The sequence below is a fragment of the Lathamus discolor genome, chromosome 5 (assembly GCF_037157495.1).
Source record: "Lathamus discolor isolate bLatDis1 chromosome 5, bLatDis1.hap1, whole genome shotgun sequence".
NCBI lineage: Eukaryota > Metazoa > Chordata > Aves > Psittaciformes > Psittacidae > Lathamus > Lathamus discolor.
The window spans coordinates 110,286,417-110,304,860 of NC_088888.1; the positions used below are offsets into that span (position 1 = coordinate 110,286,417).

General features: G+C 45.2%; 1 protein-coding gene across 1 annotated transcript in view; it reads right to left on the bottom strand.

Annotated features, from left to right (window-relative positions):
- The window catches only part of EXTL3 (exostosin like glycosyltransferase 3), a 34,085-nt gene extending 17,452 nt beyond the window's left edge, over positions 1-16,633 (bottom strand). Inside the window, exon 1 of the mRNA XM_065681910.1 lies at positions 14,241-16,633. Coding sequence (XP_065537982.1) covers positions 14,241-16,388 — 2,148 coding nt within the window. The 5' untranslated portion in view covers positions 16,389-16,633. The remainder of the gene's footprint in view (positions 1-14,240) is intronic.
- Positions 16,634-18,444: the final 1,811 nt, after the last annotated feature.

Genomic DNA, 18,444 nt, shown 5'->3' on the forward strand with positions numbered 1-18,444 from the left:
AGGCTGCAGCACCTCTGCTATGGAGACAGGCTGAGAGAGCTGGGCTGGGTCAGCCTGGAGAAGAGAAGGCTCCACTGAGACCTTAGAGCAGCTTCCAGTGCCTAAAGGGGACAACAAGAAAGCTGGAGAGGGGCTTTTGACAAGGGCCTGTAGGAATAAGACAAGAGGGAATGGCTTTAAAAACTGGGAAGACTGAGATGAGCTCTTAGGCAGAAGTTGTTCCCTGTGAGGGTGGTGAGGCCCTGGCACAAGGTGCCCAGAGAAGCTGTGGCTGCCCCATCCCTGGCAGTGTTCAAGGCCAGGTCGGACAGGGCTTGGAGCAACCTGGTCCAGTGGAAGGTGTCCCTGCCTGTGGCAGGGGGCTAGAACTGGATGAGCTTTAACATTCCTTCTAATCCAAACCACCCTGTGATTTTCTGGTCCTGCTACTGAGACTTCTCTGGTGACAGCACCAAAACACTCACCCTAACAACAAAAGTATATTCTCAGAAAAAACATTTTATTGTTATCCTTCATTTTACCCTTTACATGGTCAAGCTCTTCTTTCTGGCAGCCTATGTCTACTCTAAACTTCATTCTCTGTGCCTCTTCTTCCTCTCCAAATACCCCTCAGCTGTTAGGGTGGTAATTTTATCGGCAAAAAGGTTGTTGGATAAAACAGCTTACTCTTCTAAAGCTTGCGGTAATAATACAAAGCACTTTTGAAACTACTGGTATGCTCCAAGCCAATGTGGCTGTATTTTAATGAACCAGGGCTGTGTATCCTTTCTTAATCTAGCAGGGAAGCTGTTAGGTTGACAAATGTTTGCCAACAACTCAAAGATCTTTGGATGGAAATAAATTGTTAAGAGGATTCTCAAAGGTCAGTCCCACACAATAGGAATATTGCTCTTAAAATCATGAAAAATGAGGAATTTCACCCAGCACCTGAGTGCAGCATCAGTTAAGTGAAGTGGTGCAACAACAGTGTTGTATGTGTGAGACTGAGACCCAGGAGCCTGGGGCTGGAGAAGCACAGCTCTGGATCACTTAATACCAGAAAAAAAAATTAGCAGGCCTCTGTCAACCATCCCCACCGCCCCATGTCTATCCCCAATAAATCTTATTTGCACTATAAATTCAGACTGAGGGGAATGTTTTTCCCTGCTATGACCTCCTCCCCATCTCTACAGCATAGTTGCTACAGCTCTGTGCCTCCATCCAACACTGAACTCCTCCTAGACAAGATGCCTGGGGAGAGCCAAGAGCTGATGAAATGGGAACACCTGCCTTGCATTTTCTGCACTAAAGCCATTTTGCTAATATTAGGTAAAACACAGAGATGCCATTTCTAACCAGCCCTCGCTGCTGCAAAAGAGAACATGCAAGGAGACAGAAAGAGGGCAGACAGTGTCTTTGAACTCTTCACAAGGTGGAGTATTATTGCCTGGAGCTCAGGAGTGGTGGATTCAAACTGCTTGTGGGTACCAAAAGCTTTCCAGAGTTAGACTGTAAATACCAACAGCTCAGAAACAGATGTGCATACTGACAGTGAGTCTGGGAACTGATATCCCCTTTCTGCTTCAGGTTTAAGCCAACTCTAGTCCCTGGGACCCAGCAGGAGTTTGGTCCTGCCAGCACAGGAGCTGCAGATCCTCACAGCATCCTGGCCGGTCCCCATGGGTAGGCACATCAGACATCAGGCTGGAGTGACCACTCCTCTGAACTAGCTTTCATCTCGTGGATCCATTTTGGGTACCATAGGGAAGCCAGCAGTGCACCAAGGAGGGCAGAGTTGCACAAGGTTGGAGTGATAACTGCAGCCAAGGCTACGCATGCTGCTTGCTTGGGCTAATTTGTTTTCAGAGCCGCTTGTAAAATTCAGAGCAGCAGAGTGAAAACAGGCCAGGAAAGAGCCCATGGCCAGCACTATCCTGGTCCTGTACTGGAACTAATCACAGAGTCTCTGCATAATCCAGCTGGTACAGATGAAAAAGAAAAACCTGACGAGCTCACAGAGGAACCAGCTGGGGAACCCTCACCTTATTCTGGCAGGAGTATTGCGTGTCCCTGCCTCGCTTTCCAGCTGCACTATGTAGGTGGAGTGCTCATCAGAGATGTGTCAGGCCAGGTACAATCTCTTATGTTGTCCTCCTTGGAAGAGACATACAAGAACCTGAACAGCCACGCAAGACCCTAAGAAAGATGCACAAACTGTAACTCCCTGACCTTACAGAAAATACAAAACAAAACAAAAAACAAGCAAACCCCCAAAACTTCTCAAGAACTGAAGCCCAGATCTCTCTCCACCCTTCACTCTTCAGACTCCACTAACTAATTCAGGCGCTTCTAATTTCATTGGAAAGGACGTGTTTCTAGTCCCCTGGTCTGTGCTGAGAAGTTTGGCAGAAAATGGACTGAGAGCTCAGGGACGCATCTGAGAAAGGCTGTCACATCTCATCTGCAAGACAGAGAGCATTAAAAAGTCAGCAGGTGGTTTAGAAGCACTCTTGAAGTATCCTCTTCTTGCCAAGCCATCAGCTGCAGTGCAACACGAGGTCATCAGCATCAATGGGAAGGAAACACAGCAACATCCATCTTAAGAGATACAGAAATGCACAACGGAGAGTCGGAGCACCTCCAGTGGAAGAAGAAAGTGCTGGAAACCCAAGGGATGCGGTCCTGGGGGATTATTGGAAATATCTTCTTTCTGTTCACTAAGTGAGGCAGAGCTTATCTTTCCACACTTTGCTCTTTGGCTGATAGCCCAGCCACTTTAATTAACTGAGGCTTTCGTTAGTGCAAATCCTCAGTATTGTTGCGCAATTACTTCTTCAGCAGGTTCCTTCTCTTTCTACTCAGTATCTGTCAAACAGGATTTCCACTACAGCAGTAAAACAAAACGCCTGGCAGAGCAGGTGCAATTATTTTTAAATTTGTTCAAACTGGTACATCTCACTGTTTGGAATACATTACACCCAACAACACTCGGTGATGCTGTTCAGCATTTAAAGTTGCTGCATCCCATCCTAGAAGAACGTAGGCGCAGGCATCCCTATCAGGGGGCTGAAGGCATCAAAACGAACATTACATCTCAACTAACAGAGGAAGGAATTGGGGTAAGACTATTAACTTACTGAGCAGCTATTGAAAAAAACAGCATATAAACTTGGTATTTAAGCAGAGCAAAGAGCCATCAAGTTTGGAGGTAGGTTATTTTTTTGATGTGAAGAGGACAGAGGATTTATTAATGCTTACATGGCTGGAAGCAGCAACCATAAAGAGCACTCAGGCACGCAAACCCACTTTTGGCTTCTGGATTTATTCCAGACTGGAAGCTTTCTGGGGACCTCTGAGATGAGAGGGCTGAGTTCTCACTGGGAAAGTTCTGATGGGTCTGGATGAAATGACAGCTTTGTGCCATGCGTGTCTACCCTCAAATCCATTATCTAGAGATGAGAGTTCTTTTGTGTAATATCAGAAGAAAAAAAAACAGCAAACCCATCCCACGATTCCCTAATCAGCATTTTATCTCTCATTGTTCTTATTGTTCCACAAGTACAGCACATCACCTCAAATATCAGGGAATATGGTCAAGATATTACCCTGAATGTTGACAAATAAAGGGGAAAGGCATTTTCACCAAACACACAATCTTGCCTCAGCAAGCAATAAACACCTTCTCATTCGACATGGCAGAGTCAGTTGATGTTAAACCAGGATACAAGCCCCAGATGGGTTTCTGAGGATCCTTCCTTTGCTCACAGGCTTCAGTTTTTGGATCCTGATTGTTGGAACCCTTGGCTGAATCCTACTTCATCTGGTCTGTGTCTTGCATCGGTCCCCCATATTCCATCCAGGAGAGGAGAAGGCAACCACAAGAGAAGGACCATCCCCACAGTCTCCAAGCCATTAGTTTTGAGGTGGGCAATGTCATGTTCTTCAATGCCTGGCTTGCCCCAAGACTTTCACTACTTAATGATCTATTTGAAATTCTCCTGCTAGTTAACTAAAAAGTCAAACAAAATCAAGAGGGAACAAATGCTTCCATCAAGACACAGTTAACACATTGCTGCCAAACACGTGGTTGAGATGAATACAGACCACCCTAACCACCTCCCACAACCCACAGTATGGGTTGGAAATTAAGGAGCAGCATGTGTTAAAAATTACAGAGTTTACATAAGAGAGGCATAATTAAAAACAATTCCTTTTATAAATTTCTGAGAAAATCAACCTAATTATTACCAGTGCTTTGAAATTAATTTGCTTAGTCACCTGCATTCAGAGCAAGAGGAAAATGAGCCTTATTGCAAAGAATTATCTAGCTTACAGCTGTTACATTCCCCAGAAAAGTCCTTTTCTTATTCCCCGTTAGCTCTCTTCTGTCACAGTAAAAGATGGGGCTGTCTCTGACTGCCGAGATAAGGCAGGTTCCACCAGCCGGGACTCTGGTCAGCTCAGGAGATCAAAGCTTTGATTAGCCAGCCCTTCCACATAGAAGTTGGAAACCAAACCTCCCCGCCCAAAATGCTTTAAACTTTCAGTGTTGAGAACAAAAAACATTTCCCTTCCCTAAACAAGCCTCAGAAACCCCTCAGAGTTCAATTCAGATAAGCATTCAGAAACCTGAAGACTTTGTTAAAACTATTTTGATCTGAAAGTGTTATCTGGGAAGTCTTAAGAACAGCTTCAGCACACTTACCATCCTTCTGCTGCCAGTAAATCTGCGAATAGTGAAAACAGCATTTCTGTGAGCTTGTAAGGAGATGTACAAGTATGTGTACAAGCATGGCTGTTTTCTGTGCCTCAGTTTCTCTCTGGCTTATTAGCAAGGTGCCCTTAGCTCCTTGTTATTGTGATTTTGCCAATTGCAGAAGTGAAATATTCCTCACCTTTCTTCACAGGGCTAACACAGATTTTCATTAATTAACTGAAGGGTTTAAATGAATGGAAGCGACTTACAACTACTGCTTTTCCCCCTGACTTTCTTATGCTCTCTAAAATGGCATTCCCTTACTGTCATCAGGAAAAAACCCCTCCACCCCTTCCAGGTACTTGCAGTTCAACAGTACTGATTCCAGGGATCCAGCAGTCAGGACAATGGGAGAACAAGCTGCAGCCCTCGGTTCTGAACCCAGCTACTCCATCACCTTTCTATTCATTGACCACTTTTCACACAAGGTGAACCTCCTCCTCCAGAAGCACAGGATGGAGACAGGCACTGCTTTTTGGATAGCAGAGCACTCTGTATGCACAGCATGGTAGGGAGATCCATCATGCTGTATCACTTACCACAGTGTTTGATTTCAAGAAAACTGAAGAAAAAGCATCCATCAATTAGATAAGGAAGAGCAGAATCTGCTTCCTCACCAGATACAGGCAGGTATCATGTGGAAAAGGGATAAGAGACTGTCCAGGAGGTGAATAATACTGTGGCTGCTGTGCCAGCCCACTGGTAAACTTGGAAATAAGTCACCATCTTTCATCTGAGAGCTGCAGTATCTTTGCTGATCAATTCCATAGAGCTTATGGAGGCATCTGTGAGCTACACCAGACACATAAGAACAAGCAGCAATTAAAATCTCTCTGGCTTTTCATTTCTTTCCTTAACCTTGTATCCAAGAGTTACCTTCCTCTTTATAACCTTCTCATGTCCCTTACAGTTGCCTCCTTGATGTCCCAATGTCCCACAAGGTCCCTCCTGTTCCAGCAAACTTTAACAACACAGATTTTCTTTTGTCCTATTTATTTAATACCCACAAGCCAAAGCCAAAATTCATGACCTTGGTGACTACAGCACACTCCTCTCCTGTGCCATTTCTTGTGGTACAGCATGAAGTTATAGCCGCTCTGGGAGACAAGGCTGTCTTTGCTTCACAAACAAGGCAGCCTGTACAGAATGCACAAGCAAATGATTTTGCACATCAAAACCACTCCACCGAGACAGTTAAAAAGCATGGGAAGAAAGGAAATGCAGATACCCAGGATCTGGGACATTGCTGGAAGAAGGGAGAAGCTCGCAGTGAAGTGGATATCAACACACCACATGAACCAACTACGAGTTGGGATAACAGCCACAGAGAATGAAAACAAGGTGAAAACAAAGAAAAAAATAGAGAAAATGCATCCACACATTCAGCCTCCTCCCACCCCCTCTCCCCAGCCCAGCTTGTTCTACTGTATGGAATAATTTGGGTTAACCTGGGGACATTAAATAGTCTGTTGTTATTTGAACAGGCACATGCAGGCCACCATGCAAACCCTAGAAATAACAGGAATCCAGCCTTGGAAAAATAACGTGGTATTTTGCTGCTGCACTGACTCTGCTGCCAAGTTCTGTTGTGCTGCTTTTGTCCCTGAGCTGCTGTGACAGAGTCCGCTCCAGAGTAGAGAGTGTTTTAATGATGCACAGCTTTTGTGTTGATGGTCAAAGGCTTCAACACAGGGGGACTGGCCCCTGTGACACCTTCAAGCTTTCCTATGCAAGAAAAAACATCCAATTATGTATACAGGAGTGTGAGGGATGCTTCCCTCCCTTGTTTTTCCTATCCAGTGCTCCAAAGTAATGCCTTCCGTCTGCTCACCTACCCCATTAGCTGCGTCCTAAGCCAAGGGAACCCAGAGATCTGAGGCAACAGTAACATTTTGTCTATGGAAAAACTGTTACAAACCAGCATATGGCACACAAGAGACTTAAGCAGTGGTTTTAGGCAGTAGCAGTAGAGTATTGCAAGGGTGTCTGAGTTAATATTCAGAGTGCAAATCCCTAAGAAACCAGCACTGCTTGTTACATTATCAGTGTACATTCACGCATCGCTGCGCCTTTGCACCGGCCCTGCAGTGACAAGCATCTGGATTTTAGCATCGCGGGTAAACTAAGCAGCAAATTTGCTCCTTCCTTTTCTGCTATATAGTAGTACAAATACATAGAGAAACAGGAAAACTCACAGGGATTGCAGAAGTGACCTGCCTCTCTAGCAGCACCCTGCTTTGCAGGCAGCAGGTGGTGCTACGTACCCGGCAGCAGCCCACAGACGTTTCCCTGCAACATTGCCCTGCTGTATGAAGCTGCTCTCACAGAGTAATTCAACTTGTAAACCTGTGATAGATACACTGCTGGTAGAGCTGGTAACTGGATAGGATCCATTTAACCCACGGATGACGCATATCTCTTGCGTAAAGTGAGTCGGTGCTAAGAAACAAGGTGATTTTTTCAGCTGTTTTGTCATGGAAAGCATAACCTGAATTGTCCTTTCTGGGAGCAAACCTGTAGCTCTCCAATCCTGTATGCAACCCACGATCCAAAAATAAAGTTGGATTCTTCCTGATTTTACACACAAGAGCTTCGGTAAGGTAGGGAAAAGCATTAAGTGCCCACTGTAAAGCTCTGATTTATCAAAGAGCTTCAGCAGGTGAGTTGATCCAGAAAACCACAAGTCATCCATCCAAGGAAGGATTAGGTATGTGCTTGGATACCTGAGCTGATATTTATGCAAAGCTCCTAGGAAGGAAAAGGATGGACTGAAATTGTGGTGTGATCAGTATGGAGTTTTACTCTTTTTTTAACTCGTGGTCTCAGTGAGGACCTCACCTTGGATCATGCACACTGCTCCAGTTCAGCTCAAGTTACTGGTGACCTGAGGGAGCTGTTAGCTTGCAAGGTTGGCTCTGCTCTTACCAGAAAGCCAAACTTGATGTTGAAGGACAAGCAGAGAAACTCATGCTGTCACACTGGCACGCTACACACGTTACAGTCTGACCAGGTGCTGAACCTCCTCTTCCTAGCTAGAAGCATCATCTAGGGACCCAAACATGCTCCTTAAACTGGAGATAGCAAAGCACCTTAAAGTATTCCTGCTAGAAAGGATGTGCAAAACTGAGGTATCTGTCCTTCAGCACAGAGCTCAGCACAGTACAGTTATACAGACGCTGCCCAAACAGAAGGGAAAGGCATGACGGCATTTCCCCTCAGTCTGCTCCTAATTAACAAGTGGCATTTCAAGGGACACCGTGGCCAGTCAAAGAGGTCTAATCCGGAAGCCTTGCTGCATCTGCAGACATTTTCCAAAGATTATTCCTTTTTAAACAAGTAGCTAAATTGAATGAGCTTTCTCAGCCGGCCACCAAGCCAGCAGAAAAGGACGTTACGCCACTGGAACTGGCTGCAGAGATCAAAGCCAGCTACTCATTCTATAACAAAGCTAAAGGAAAGGATTAGTCACTGCTGAAAGCCACAGGAGCTGGCATTGGCAGTGAACCCAGCTAAATTGCTCAGAAATGCCTACAAGCACACACCACCTAACCCCGGAGGAAGAAGAGAAAGCAAACTGCTGCTGGGCTTTTCCAGCCACAGCTCTGTCACTGAAGGACCTGCATGCACGCAGAAAAGAAAGACAAATTTGGGCTGTAATTTCTTACGGCAAGAGCACAGGCTGTTACAATACTGCTTTGGGCTGAATAAGGTTTATCTCCAAATGTGGGAAGCCCCTTCACAGCTCAGCTGGGTTCACAGGCGATGCTTCATGTGTGACACTGGTAGCCTACACAAAGCCCTTGGGCTTATAAAATAACCCAGCCAAAAGCCAGTCATTACTGGGGAAGTGGGAGAGATGTTACACAAGCTCAAAATAAAGTGAAACCATGACACCACTGGATAGTCCTGATATAACAAACAGAGCCCAACCAGCTCCAATCTCAGGTGAAATGCTGTTGTTTGAGAAGTTTGCAGGCAGGCTGCTGAGAAGCCAGCAAACATTCAGATGGTGCCACCAGCCCCCAGCCCACACATCCAGAGTGATGGATTTGAGACCAATAAGGTCAGCAGCCACCCCAAGCTGTGTGTAAAGGGCACAGGAGAGTTAAAAACCAAGACATGCCTTGAGAAATAGAGTCACAGAATGGTTTGGGTTGGAAGGGACCTCAAAGCTCATTTAGTTCCAACCCCCTGCCATGGGCAGGGACACCTTCCACGAAACCAGGTTGCTGCAAGCCCCGTCCAACCTGGCCTTGAACACTGCCAGTGATAGGGCAGCCACAGCTTCTCTGGGCAACCTGTGCCAGGGCCTCACAGTAAAGAACTTTTTCCTAGTATTTAATTCTACCCTCTTTCAGTTTAGATTTAATAAATAGATTTAGATTGAATAAATAAGAACAACATTGTTTGGAAATCACTGTTCGAGGTTCAAACACCCCTGCACAGAGGTGAAGCATTTGTCGCCATGAAGCTGTCTTCCACAAACCTTTTTCTCATGTTGCTTGGACCTCTGCAGCCTTTATCACACAGAGATGGCTGCACTGGCAGCACAGTACTAAGCCCTTGTAGTTTGAAAGCAACAGTTCCTCTCTCTTTGGCTGGCAAAACCTTTACTTAGAGATGCTTTCTCCTTACTCCACTAGACAGGAAAAGAGGTGTTAAAAAGGCATTTTCGTCCACTTGAAGAGACAGACCAAACCAAATATGCTGGAAATGGATGGCAGAGGGGGCCTACAAAGGGCCAAGTACTTTTTGTAATGAAGATTATAACCAATTTTATAGTCCTCTTGATCTCAGTCTTCCTTTATCTGGTCTCCTGCCACCTCCAGGGCACAAACCACAGGCTGAGAAGTGTGGACAGGACGGGTGGTAAGGGGAGGCTGCTGAGTGCAGTTTGCTTTCCTGGTTTGGACTGCAACTCCTGGGGGGCTTTAAGGAAGTTTCTGAAAGGGAAATGGATAATTTAATCGCTGCATTAGAGAATCTGTGGCTGTTTTTGAGTGCAAGCTGCTGCACAGCTTAATCACCTCACTGCTCAGGGCTTTGTGCTCTCCCCACTGAACAGAGGGTACACGCAGCGCTGGCAGCCTCCTGAAATATATATTCAATATACTAACAAAAGATCTCTTCAGGTTAACTCCGGCTGTTCAAGCTCAATTCATTCTTTTAGGTTTTTAGGATTAAAACCAAAGCTGAAATGGGGAAAATTAATCCTGTCTCCCTGATCTACTCCATGTCCTGCTCAGAGCTGTATGGAAGATGGATGGTGAATCAATTCTAGAGAATCTGAAGAGCTGCTAAAACCATGTACTGGGTTTATTAAGCACCTATGCTGCAAGTCTGCCGAGGAATTGCAAGCAAGTGCCCTACAGCAACCGGAAAGTAGCAGCACACTGGTGCTGAGCACACTGCAAAGCGCAACAAGATCTTAGTTTCTTTGGGTGTGTCTTATTAGAATTTGTGTGGGTTGGGTATGTGGTTGTCTGAGTGTTTTGCTTCGTTTGTTTCCCTTTGCTTTTATTCATGTGGATGAAAATGCTGTCAAGGAATTGTGAAGCAAAGAGTGAAGCTTCTCTTGTCATTGCCTGTGCGCTATTTAGAAATCATGAGCATGAAGATGCTGAAAGAGGAGGCTGGAATTCTATTCCAGGATTAATCCAGATTTTCTCCTTAATCACTCCTCCTTTATTCTGACACCGGAAATCCTTCCAAGATTAAAGTTCACACAAGGACAGTGCAGGAGCAACAGCCAGGTATCACTTCACTCAAACCCTAGTGTAGTCTTTCCACCTGTTCAGAGCAGGATTTAATCCAATTTCCCTTTTTCTTCCCCATAAGCATGGCAAGAAGCAGCACCATGGTGGGGACTGCAGCAGCCACAGCAATGCAGTGTACAGGACTCTTACCCTTGCTACAAAAAAGCAGAGCTCAACTGCTGGCAGCGACCGGCTGTCCAGGCAGTTTTTAATTCTTTAAATTGCCAGATGCTGCAGACATCTTGAAGTACTTATCCTGAAGGATGCATCAATGCTGTGTAAATCCTGCAGCGAGGTGCTCAGAAGTTAAGCAGTGGTTAACTGCTTAACTGTCACTCGTAGTCATGCTCTCCAGGATTTTTGTCTGGGGAAGTTCTAATGCACTGCTAGAGATACATACACTTGCAGAATGCAAGTTTTTTAAGAGAGCACAAACAAGACTTCTCACTCACAAACTTAGTTTTTTGCTGCAGTGCTATTTAACGTGAGATGGGAACAATTTTTATAGCTCAGCTCCAGCACAAAGGCACTTTAAATTAGAGGGTAAATCTACCTACATCTGTTCCAGGGGTAGCCTTGAACGACTACACACACAACTTCACATTAAATTATATTTGCACCTAGTCACTTCAGGCTCTGTACAAGGCCAGAATACTTTATCAGAGATCCCTGTACAGCTAAGGAATCTTACCGATTTTTCAGTAAATTATGCCGTCACAAGAAATCTAAGTAAGAGTTTTTAAGAAATCAAATACATCCTGTAGCCCTGTTTATCTCATTATCCATGAAATAATTCAAAGATCCAACACTGCTTTAAGCTTTGCTCTTAAATCCCAACCCACCAGGGAAAAGAAACCACATAACCTGCTTCGGAGAACCAAATCACAACTGAGCAGCACAGTCTGCAAACGAAGTTTCAAGGAACTGATCAATGAGATAAGGTTATGCAGTAAGGCTAAATGAGGAAGCTCAGCTCTCCTTTGGGGCATTCTGCTAGCACAAAGCCACACAGATTAAGTGTCCTAAGTCCCTCTGCACTGCTGGAGCACGTTGGTGGGTCTCTGGACTATATTATGCTTCCAAGGGCTCTTTCAGCATAGAAATGCTACATACATTGCTGTGTCTCATTAGGCTGCAATTTTCTTCAATAACCTGGCTTCAGGTGCTTTGATTGTAGATCACGCTGGCACACATGTGCTGCTGTTCTGCTGCTCCTTGCAGTCAGATGGTGCCTAGACCAGCTTCAGTTTCAAGGAGGAGCACCCAATTCATTCCCACCCATTCTCTTCCCCCCCAGATTTCCTCTCCATAGCTCTTGTGCTCTGGGGACTTGAATGCAGGGCAATTCCTTGCACCCCAGTGTTACCGGGAACGTATTTGTTACACAGAGATACGGCACTGCTTCAAGATCTGAAAGAATTGCGTATTTCCCATCAAAAGACACTTTTAATCCTGCAAGGAAAATCAGATTCACAGCTCTGCAGTTTCTTTTGACATCAGCAGTCATATGGACCTGTGTTTCTTGCCAACCCCAAATACCCACCTGCCTCTTCCCCTGGCTAGCACATCCCACATCTCAGCCACCAAGGCTCAAACAGAACCTCACCTCCACTTCCCAAGTTCTTCCTGCCCTTTTCCACAGTGGGTCTTAGGATCCGTCACTGACGGATAAACCCCAGGTAAGTTTTTCTGTCACTAGCACACTAAACGGTCCATATAGATGAATACTACAGACACCCAACGTCTTAAACACCCAGTCCAGAGAGGGACTTAGCAACAAGCATTTTGGTGGGATGGATGCCTGGAGACTGCTATGAGAGATCCCAGGAGACCTGGGTTCTTTTAAAAAATGGGATTTCGAAAAATGGGAAGGAAGCATACCTATTATCACCTCGATGGCAGAAGCTCACTGGGCTCCAGCCATTCCCTGGGACTTGGCATGTTACCATCCAACACTCCAAAGGACAACTTCTCCCTCTTGAACCAAGCAGTACCGAACATTCCCCATAGCACACAAACCCCAGCTCATGGCTCGAAGGAGACACACAACTCAGATGTAAACTCAACCCTCTTCGGTCTAGTGGAAGGTGTCCCTGCCCCTGACAGGGAGCTGGAACTAGGTGAGCTTTAAGGCCCCTTCCAACCCAAATCATTCTGTGATCCTATAACTCTATGATTCTATGTGTGATGAAGTCCCCCAAAAAGCCAATGGGCCTCCAAGACAATAGACATGCAGATCAGAGTAAAAAAAGCCATTAACTTCCATCAACAGAAACATATTTTTCTTTCACAAATAACATCCATTAGCGGCTCCAAGGAGAACAATCCCCACTCTTCAGCTCTGAAAGAGTACACTGTTTTCCAGGAGACACAATACAAAGATTTTGCAGAATTCAGGCATTCAACAGGACTAATGTGAAAGATTATTTTGCAATTATCCAAGCAATTTTCTCTCCTCATTGTCCCTGGACCATACGCCTTTTTAAATGTGAGCAGAAGGATTTATTCATCACAATAATAATAAAATGAAATATTAAATCAATGAATCTCTTTGCATGAAGCATAATGCTCACATTGCTATTAAGCTTAGTAGCGTCCTGTCACATAAACCACACACAGTTTGTGTACTTAAGTACCATCTCCCCTTTTATTTTTCCCTTCCGCAATTTGTAAGGCATTATCCTTTCATTTGTCCTCTAAACACGACCAGATTCAGACAACACAGTGTTGCTTCTTGTTAGTGGCTCTAAGCCTGTGCTCTCTTTACGAGGGCATGTGAAGATTTATATTTAATATTGATTTTTAACAATGGCCAGTGCAGAAAATTATGCTGGGATGACAAAGAAGTCCTAAAATAAATACATACATATATAAGTAATAATTTAAGGAGAATTAATTCCTTACAAGCAACACTGTCAATATGCAAGCGAGTAGCTTGGCATGAGAATGAGCGCTGGTCTTTCAAGGTTTGGCTGGGGAAAAATCAATCCTAACCTAAGCAAAAATCAATTACAACCTTTGGAGCATGGAAGCACTGGAGCAGTGACTGTGGCTTGTATTTTCCTCTTTGCCATCCCTTGTAATATAAAGTGATAAATGTCTTTCAAGGCTTTTGCACTAGGTGGGTCTCTTTTTTGTTTTTATGAAAGATTTATCTGGCACAGTGCAGAAACAGTCACTGTTTAGGTATTTACAGGGTGCCGGCTGTCCCCACACTGTGACACTGAAAGGGCCGAAGCAAAGATTTTTGCTCAAGCTTTAAGCCTTGAGATTCATATTAGGCTCCACACAAATAATTACTGTTTCATTAACACCTAGCAACTCTAAAGATCACATATTTTTACAATTTAGGCTTTTCTGGGCAACAGCTCCTGTATTTTGTAACCCAAAGCCACCAAATGAATTCTCTCAGGACATGAATACATCTTGCCCAAGTTAACGCATCCACAGAGCACAGCCATCCACCTCTGAACATCCACCTCCCTTCAAAGCTGGTGTCCTTCCTAGAGCAGAAGCCATGGTATTCTCACACAAACACCTAAAATGGGTCAGATGAGTCATACCTGTAATCTCCCTGTTTTTCTCCAGTGATACATCATCAAGATCAGGTACAGATATTTACAGACATGGATGATGAATGCTGTCCTAGATGATTTAAGCTGAGCTGACACACTACAGAACAGCTACAATCAACCTTAATGCACAAACCCCACAAGGAAGCAAGACCATAGTAGCTACATCTTTCTTACCATGATTGGGACACCAATGTCTGGCCACAAGAGATCCTCAGAGGGAAGCTTGGGAGAGTTCCACACTACCACAACTTTATTTAAGTACGGGAGACCATTGAGCCTTTCTAAGGAGTTCATCAACACTTCCTCCCGCTCGTAAGTCAACATCACTACTGTGAATTGCTCCCGGGGGACGTTACCACCCAAGGCAGCCTGGAACTCCTTCCCAGAGCCACCTGCTCCTCCACCAATTGGTCGAAATCCAGTCCCAGACCCCAAAAATTTTGCTTCTGATGGTAAAACAGGGTCAAAGGGAGTATAGGGGAAAAGGTGGAAAGGCCCAGGAGCAGAATTCCAATTCCTGTAGATGTCCATTGCAGTGAGGGTGAAATTGCGGAGATATTTAGGAGATGCGTATGGTGGTTCTGTTTCCACAGGCCCCAAGTCCAGGTCACCATTGTCTGCCATATTGGGGTCTGTACCAGCAGCTTTGCCAGACCGGTGGGGAATCTCCACAGCGGTTTCTTCTCGGATAGGAGCAGCCGGGATTTGGATTCGAGTCCTTATGATAGCTAAGACTGTGCTGAACACGTTGTCAGAGGTGGAGAAGTACGTCTCCCACAAGAAGCGGCCCTGCCTCCTCATGGCAAGGAGATCATTGTCAGAAATGCTTCTCAGAAGAAAGTGCACTTCTGTGATACGTGGCTTTGGTATAATTAAGGCTGCCTCGTTCCACCGGATCACATCATTATAGGGTAGCTGAACTTGCTCTCCGAGAACCACCGGGATGGCTCCAACTTCCAGAGCCTCAAACAGTCTCATGGCACACCCGGCAGAGATCACTAAATGAGTGTCCCCTGGGGTGATTATCAGTGCAAAAGTAGATAGCTTCAGTAGCTCTAGTCTGTCATCCCTTTCTCCACACAGAGCCCACTCAGTGGGCAGACTCGCCTTAGGCTGGTTCTTACATGTGAATTCCACCAAAACAAAGTCCAACTTGCTGTCCTGAACAGCCTTCAGGGTAGTAATGATCCGATCGTCATAGTCAGCTGGGGCATTGCCTTCTATTTCCTCTTCGAAAGAGCGAACCTCTTGCAAGCTAGATCTGAGAGACTCAATCTTCTCTCCCTGGAAACTAAACAGGTATTTACGCTTGACCGGCACCTGGGGTGGGATTTCTAGGAAATTGGGTTCAGACATAGCGTGGACCAGAGGTGATACCACAATATCAAACCCTGGTCGATACTGGACATCGTAAAAGGTGGACTGGGCAATCATGGCACGCCCTGTGCTGATGTTGTAAATGAAGTTCTGAGTTTCCGATTTCCTTGATAAACTGATGATGAGATGGTTATGTCCATCAGTCCTCCAATATGGCAAAGAGTGCAACTGTTGCTCTAGTTCAGTAGGTTTTGGCATTATGGGCTCTTGCATTTCCCCCACTAAAATTATATACACACAAGCAATATTTGCATTTTCAGTAACATAAACATTAGTTCTGACAGTCGCCTCAAAGGCTTGTTTAATTAAAGGGTCTAAGGAACTACCAAAAGGGTAATCGTCACTGTTGTAGACATAGACTGGAAAGCCCGATGTCAACGGGCAGCGTGAGTAGTCAAAGCAGTTGTGCAGCCTGCAGTTCCGGTTGGATTTTGGCAGGGGGAAGGTCACATCGTCTTTGTCTGGCAGCAGCCGGATGGGCAACGAGAGCTTGGGCTGATTCTGAGCCATCAGCTCTTTGTAGGAATGCTCAGTCTGGCTGATAACGTTCTTCAACTGCAGCAGGTCCTGCTTGGCATTTTCAATGCTCTTTTTGCAGGCCTCGATCTTCAAGTTGAGTTTAGCAATCTCGCTGTTGAGCTCCTGCCGCTTGGCCTCCAGCTGGAGCAGCTCCTCGCTGACCGACTCGCGGATGCGGCACAGATCTTGCACATGCTTTACCTCACACAGCTCGTTGCCAGTCCGAGGGCCAAAGATGCGCTTGCCGGCATCGTCCGCGTCATCAATGGTGGTTAGGTAGTAGTGGGCAATGAGGGGAAAGAAGACGAGGATAATGAAGAGGGTGAAACTAAGCCACGTGAGCCGGATCCTACTGGACCATCTCAACACCCACGGCTGGCCTCCGTTCCCCACTCCCCCATTCCGCAACATCGTATATCCACTCATGAGTTCAAAAGTCGCTGCGCGCCCAATCACGTTGGATCAGTAGCCATAACCAAAGCAGTTTTTATAACGGGTCTCTCAGAAAAAGATGTTATTGTGCCTGCTTAATGAGAAGCCAATAGAAGGGGAATTCCACCTTGGCATGCTGGCAGCTTTTCTACAGTTGTTTTGCTGCAGGCACAACTTCTGACCTCGTTAGACTTGATCATTGACCTTCTCACCCACCCCCAGCCCACCCTTGGTCTGTGGGTAACCTTTGCTGGAAGTGTCACAGCGTTGTCATGGTGATTCAAAGTCTCAACTGGCAGAAGAAAAACACAATGGGATCAAGCCAAACTCCACCGCTGCTCTTGACATCCTGCATTACCATCCAATGAATATGTAGAGGCACCAGCCATTGTGGAGAAGGAGCCAGAAGAGACTCGTACGAATGTCAGTCTCTCTCATCGCTGCCGCACAGCTGATGCTCTGCCATTCCTACAAGAGAACAATCACATATTCAGATAATGCAAACAAAACAACCCCTTAGTGACTTAAGGCACTGCTAGTTTTTAAAAGCTCTCTGCAGAAAAGCTACCTTTGCATATGTCTAACACCTCTGAGGTTAATACCAGTAAACCTGACAAAGTGATGGGATTCATTAGATGAGGACACATGGTTTTCTCTGGGCACTCTGCTTTTCATAAGGGTTGCATGCTTCAGTGGCCAGACAAGAAAAAAATCACAGCCCTTGGATCTGGTTTCCTGTTTCTGCCCCTGCCACGGTCTCGCAGTGTAACTTTACCAAAGCTGCTTAGTATCTGCAAGTCCCTGTCGCCTCATGTACAAAACAGAGATATTAATGTAGACTTGCTCTCTCTTCCCACCTTTTAAATGGCATGTTGTGATCCTGGGATACAGCAGTGCTGTGAATTTGTACTGCATAACTGAGTGTAATGACTATTGTTCTGGTCTAGTGACTAGAGCTGATGAGGAATTTTTAGATGAAACGTTTTGCCTTCATTTCATGCTGGAAAATTTTGATTCATTGCAAAAGAAAGTTTAAAGGGAACGTACTCATGTTGCTTACGATTACCTCCAGCGGCTGGCTGCACATGGGAGAGAATTTCTGGTTCGAACTAGAAAAGTCTACACTGTACATCAAAATCCAAAGTTAGGGTCCATTGGGTACAACACCACCACAGTATAAGCTTGCTTAGATTTGTGTTTTTGCCTGGAAAACTCTGTGATGACACTAAATGCCTACCTAACACGGGCGTGAAAAAGCAAGAATGTGGTAAATTCAGCTCTGAGTCTTTAGTCTGCACCTAGATTTAAATCTAGGCCAAATGAAAATGCTGCCACTAGAATCTCTGCCTCCCCTTTTATTAGCATCCTCCGAGATACCCAAGTTGCTGGGATATTCTTTCATATACTGGACTTCCCACATCACTGGTGAATATAGTGCAGGGCTTCGCACTGACTCTTGCAGAGCCTCAAGAGAAGCTTATTAATTTCCGCTTCACTTTTTAATTAGAGAAAAGTCATCTACACTAGTGACGGTCATTCTTCACTAAATCTATTTAATGTTCCTCTCCTCTACTCATCAAGAGTTAGGAGAAAGAAGGTGAGGAAGCAAACTTCAGCTGAAACAGAGATCTAGAAACAGTCCAAAGAAAAAGAGAAGTTCATCTTAAAGGAGCAGAAAGAAGTCAGGAATAATTTTCAGCATAGTACACAAGTGCGGGTCAGAAAACATAGAGGGAAGATTTGATTTTAACCAGGAAAAATCATAACGGAAAGGGAAACAACTGCAGTAATAAAACACAGTTCCTAGGCCTGGTTTGCTACACAGCCCCATGACTAACTGGGGAACCCCCCAGCCTGACCCACAACTGAGTTGTACAGCAGTATGGACACTTAAATTAAGGCAGATTTTAAATTCATAATATTGTCTGGCAAACAGCACTGGTGTAAATCTCAGAAAGCCGGGAGGATAAAAGGACTAAAAGTCAGCAAAAGGCTAAGTCAGCTTTCTTGGATCTTGGCAGCGCAGTCGCTGCAGGCAGATGGGGGAGGC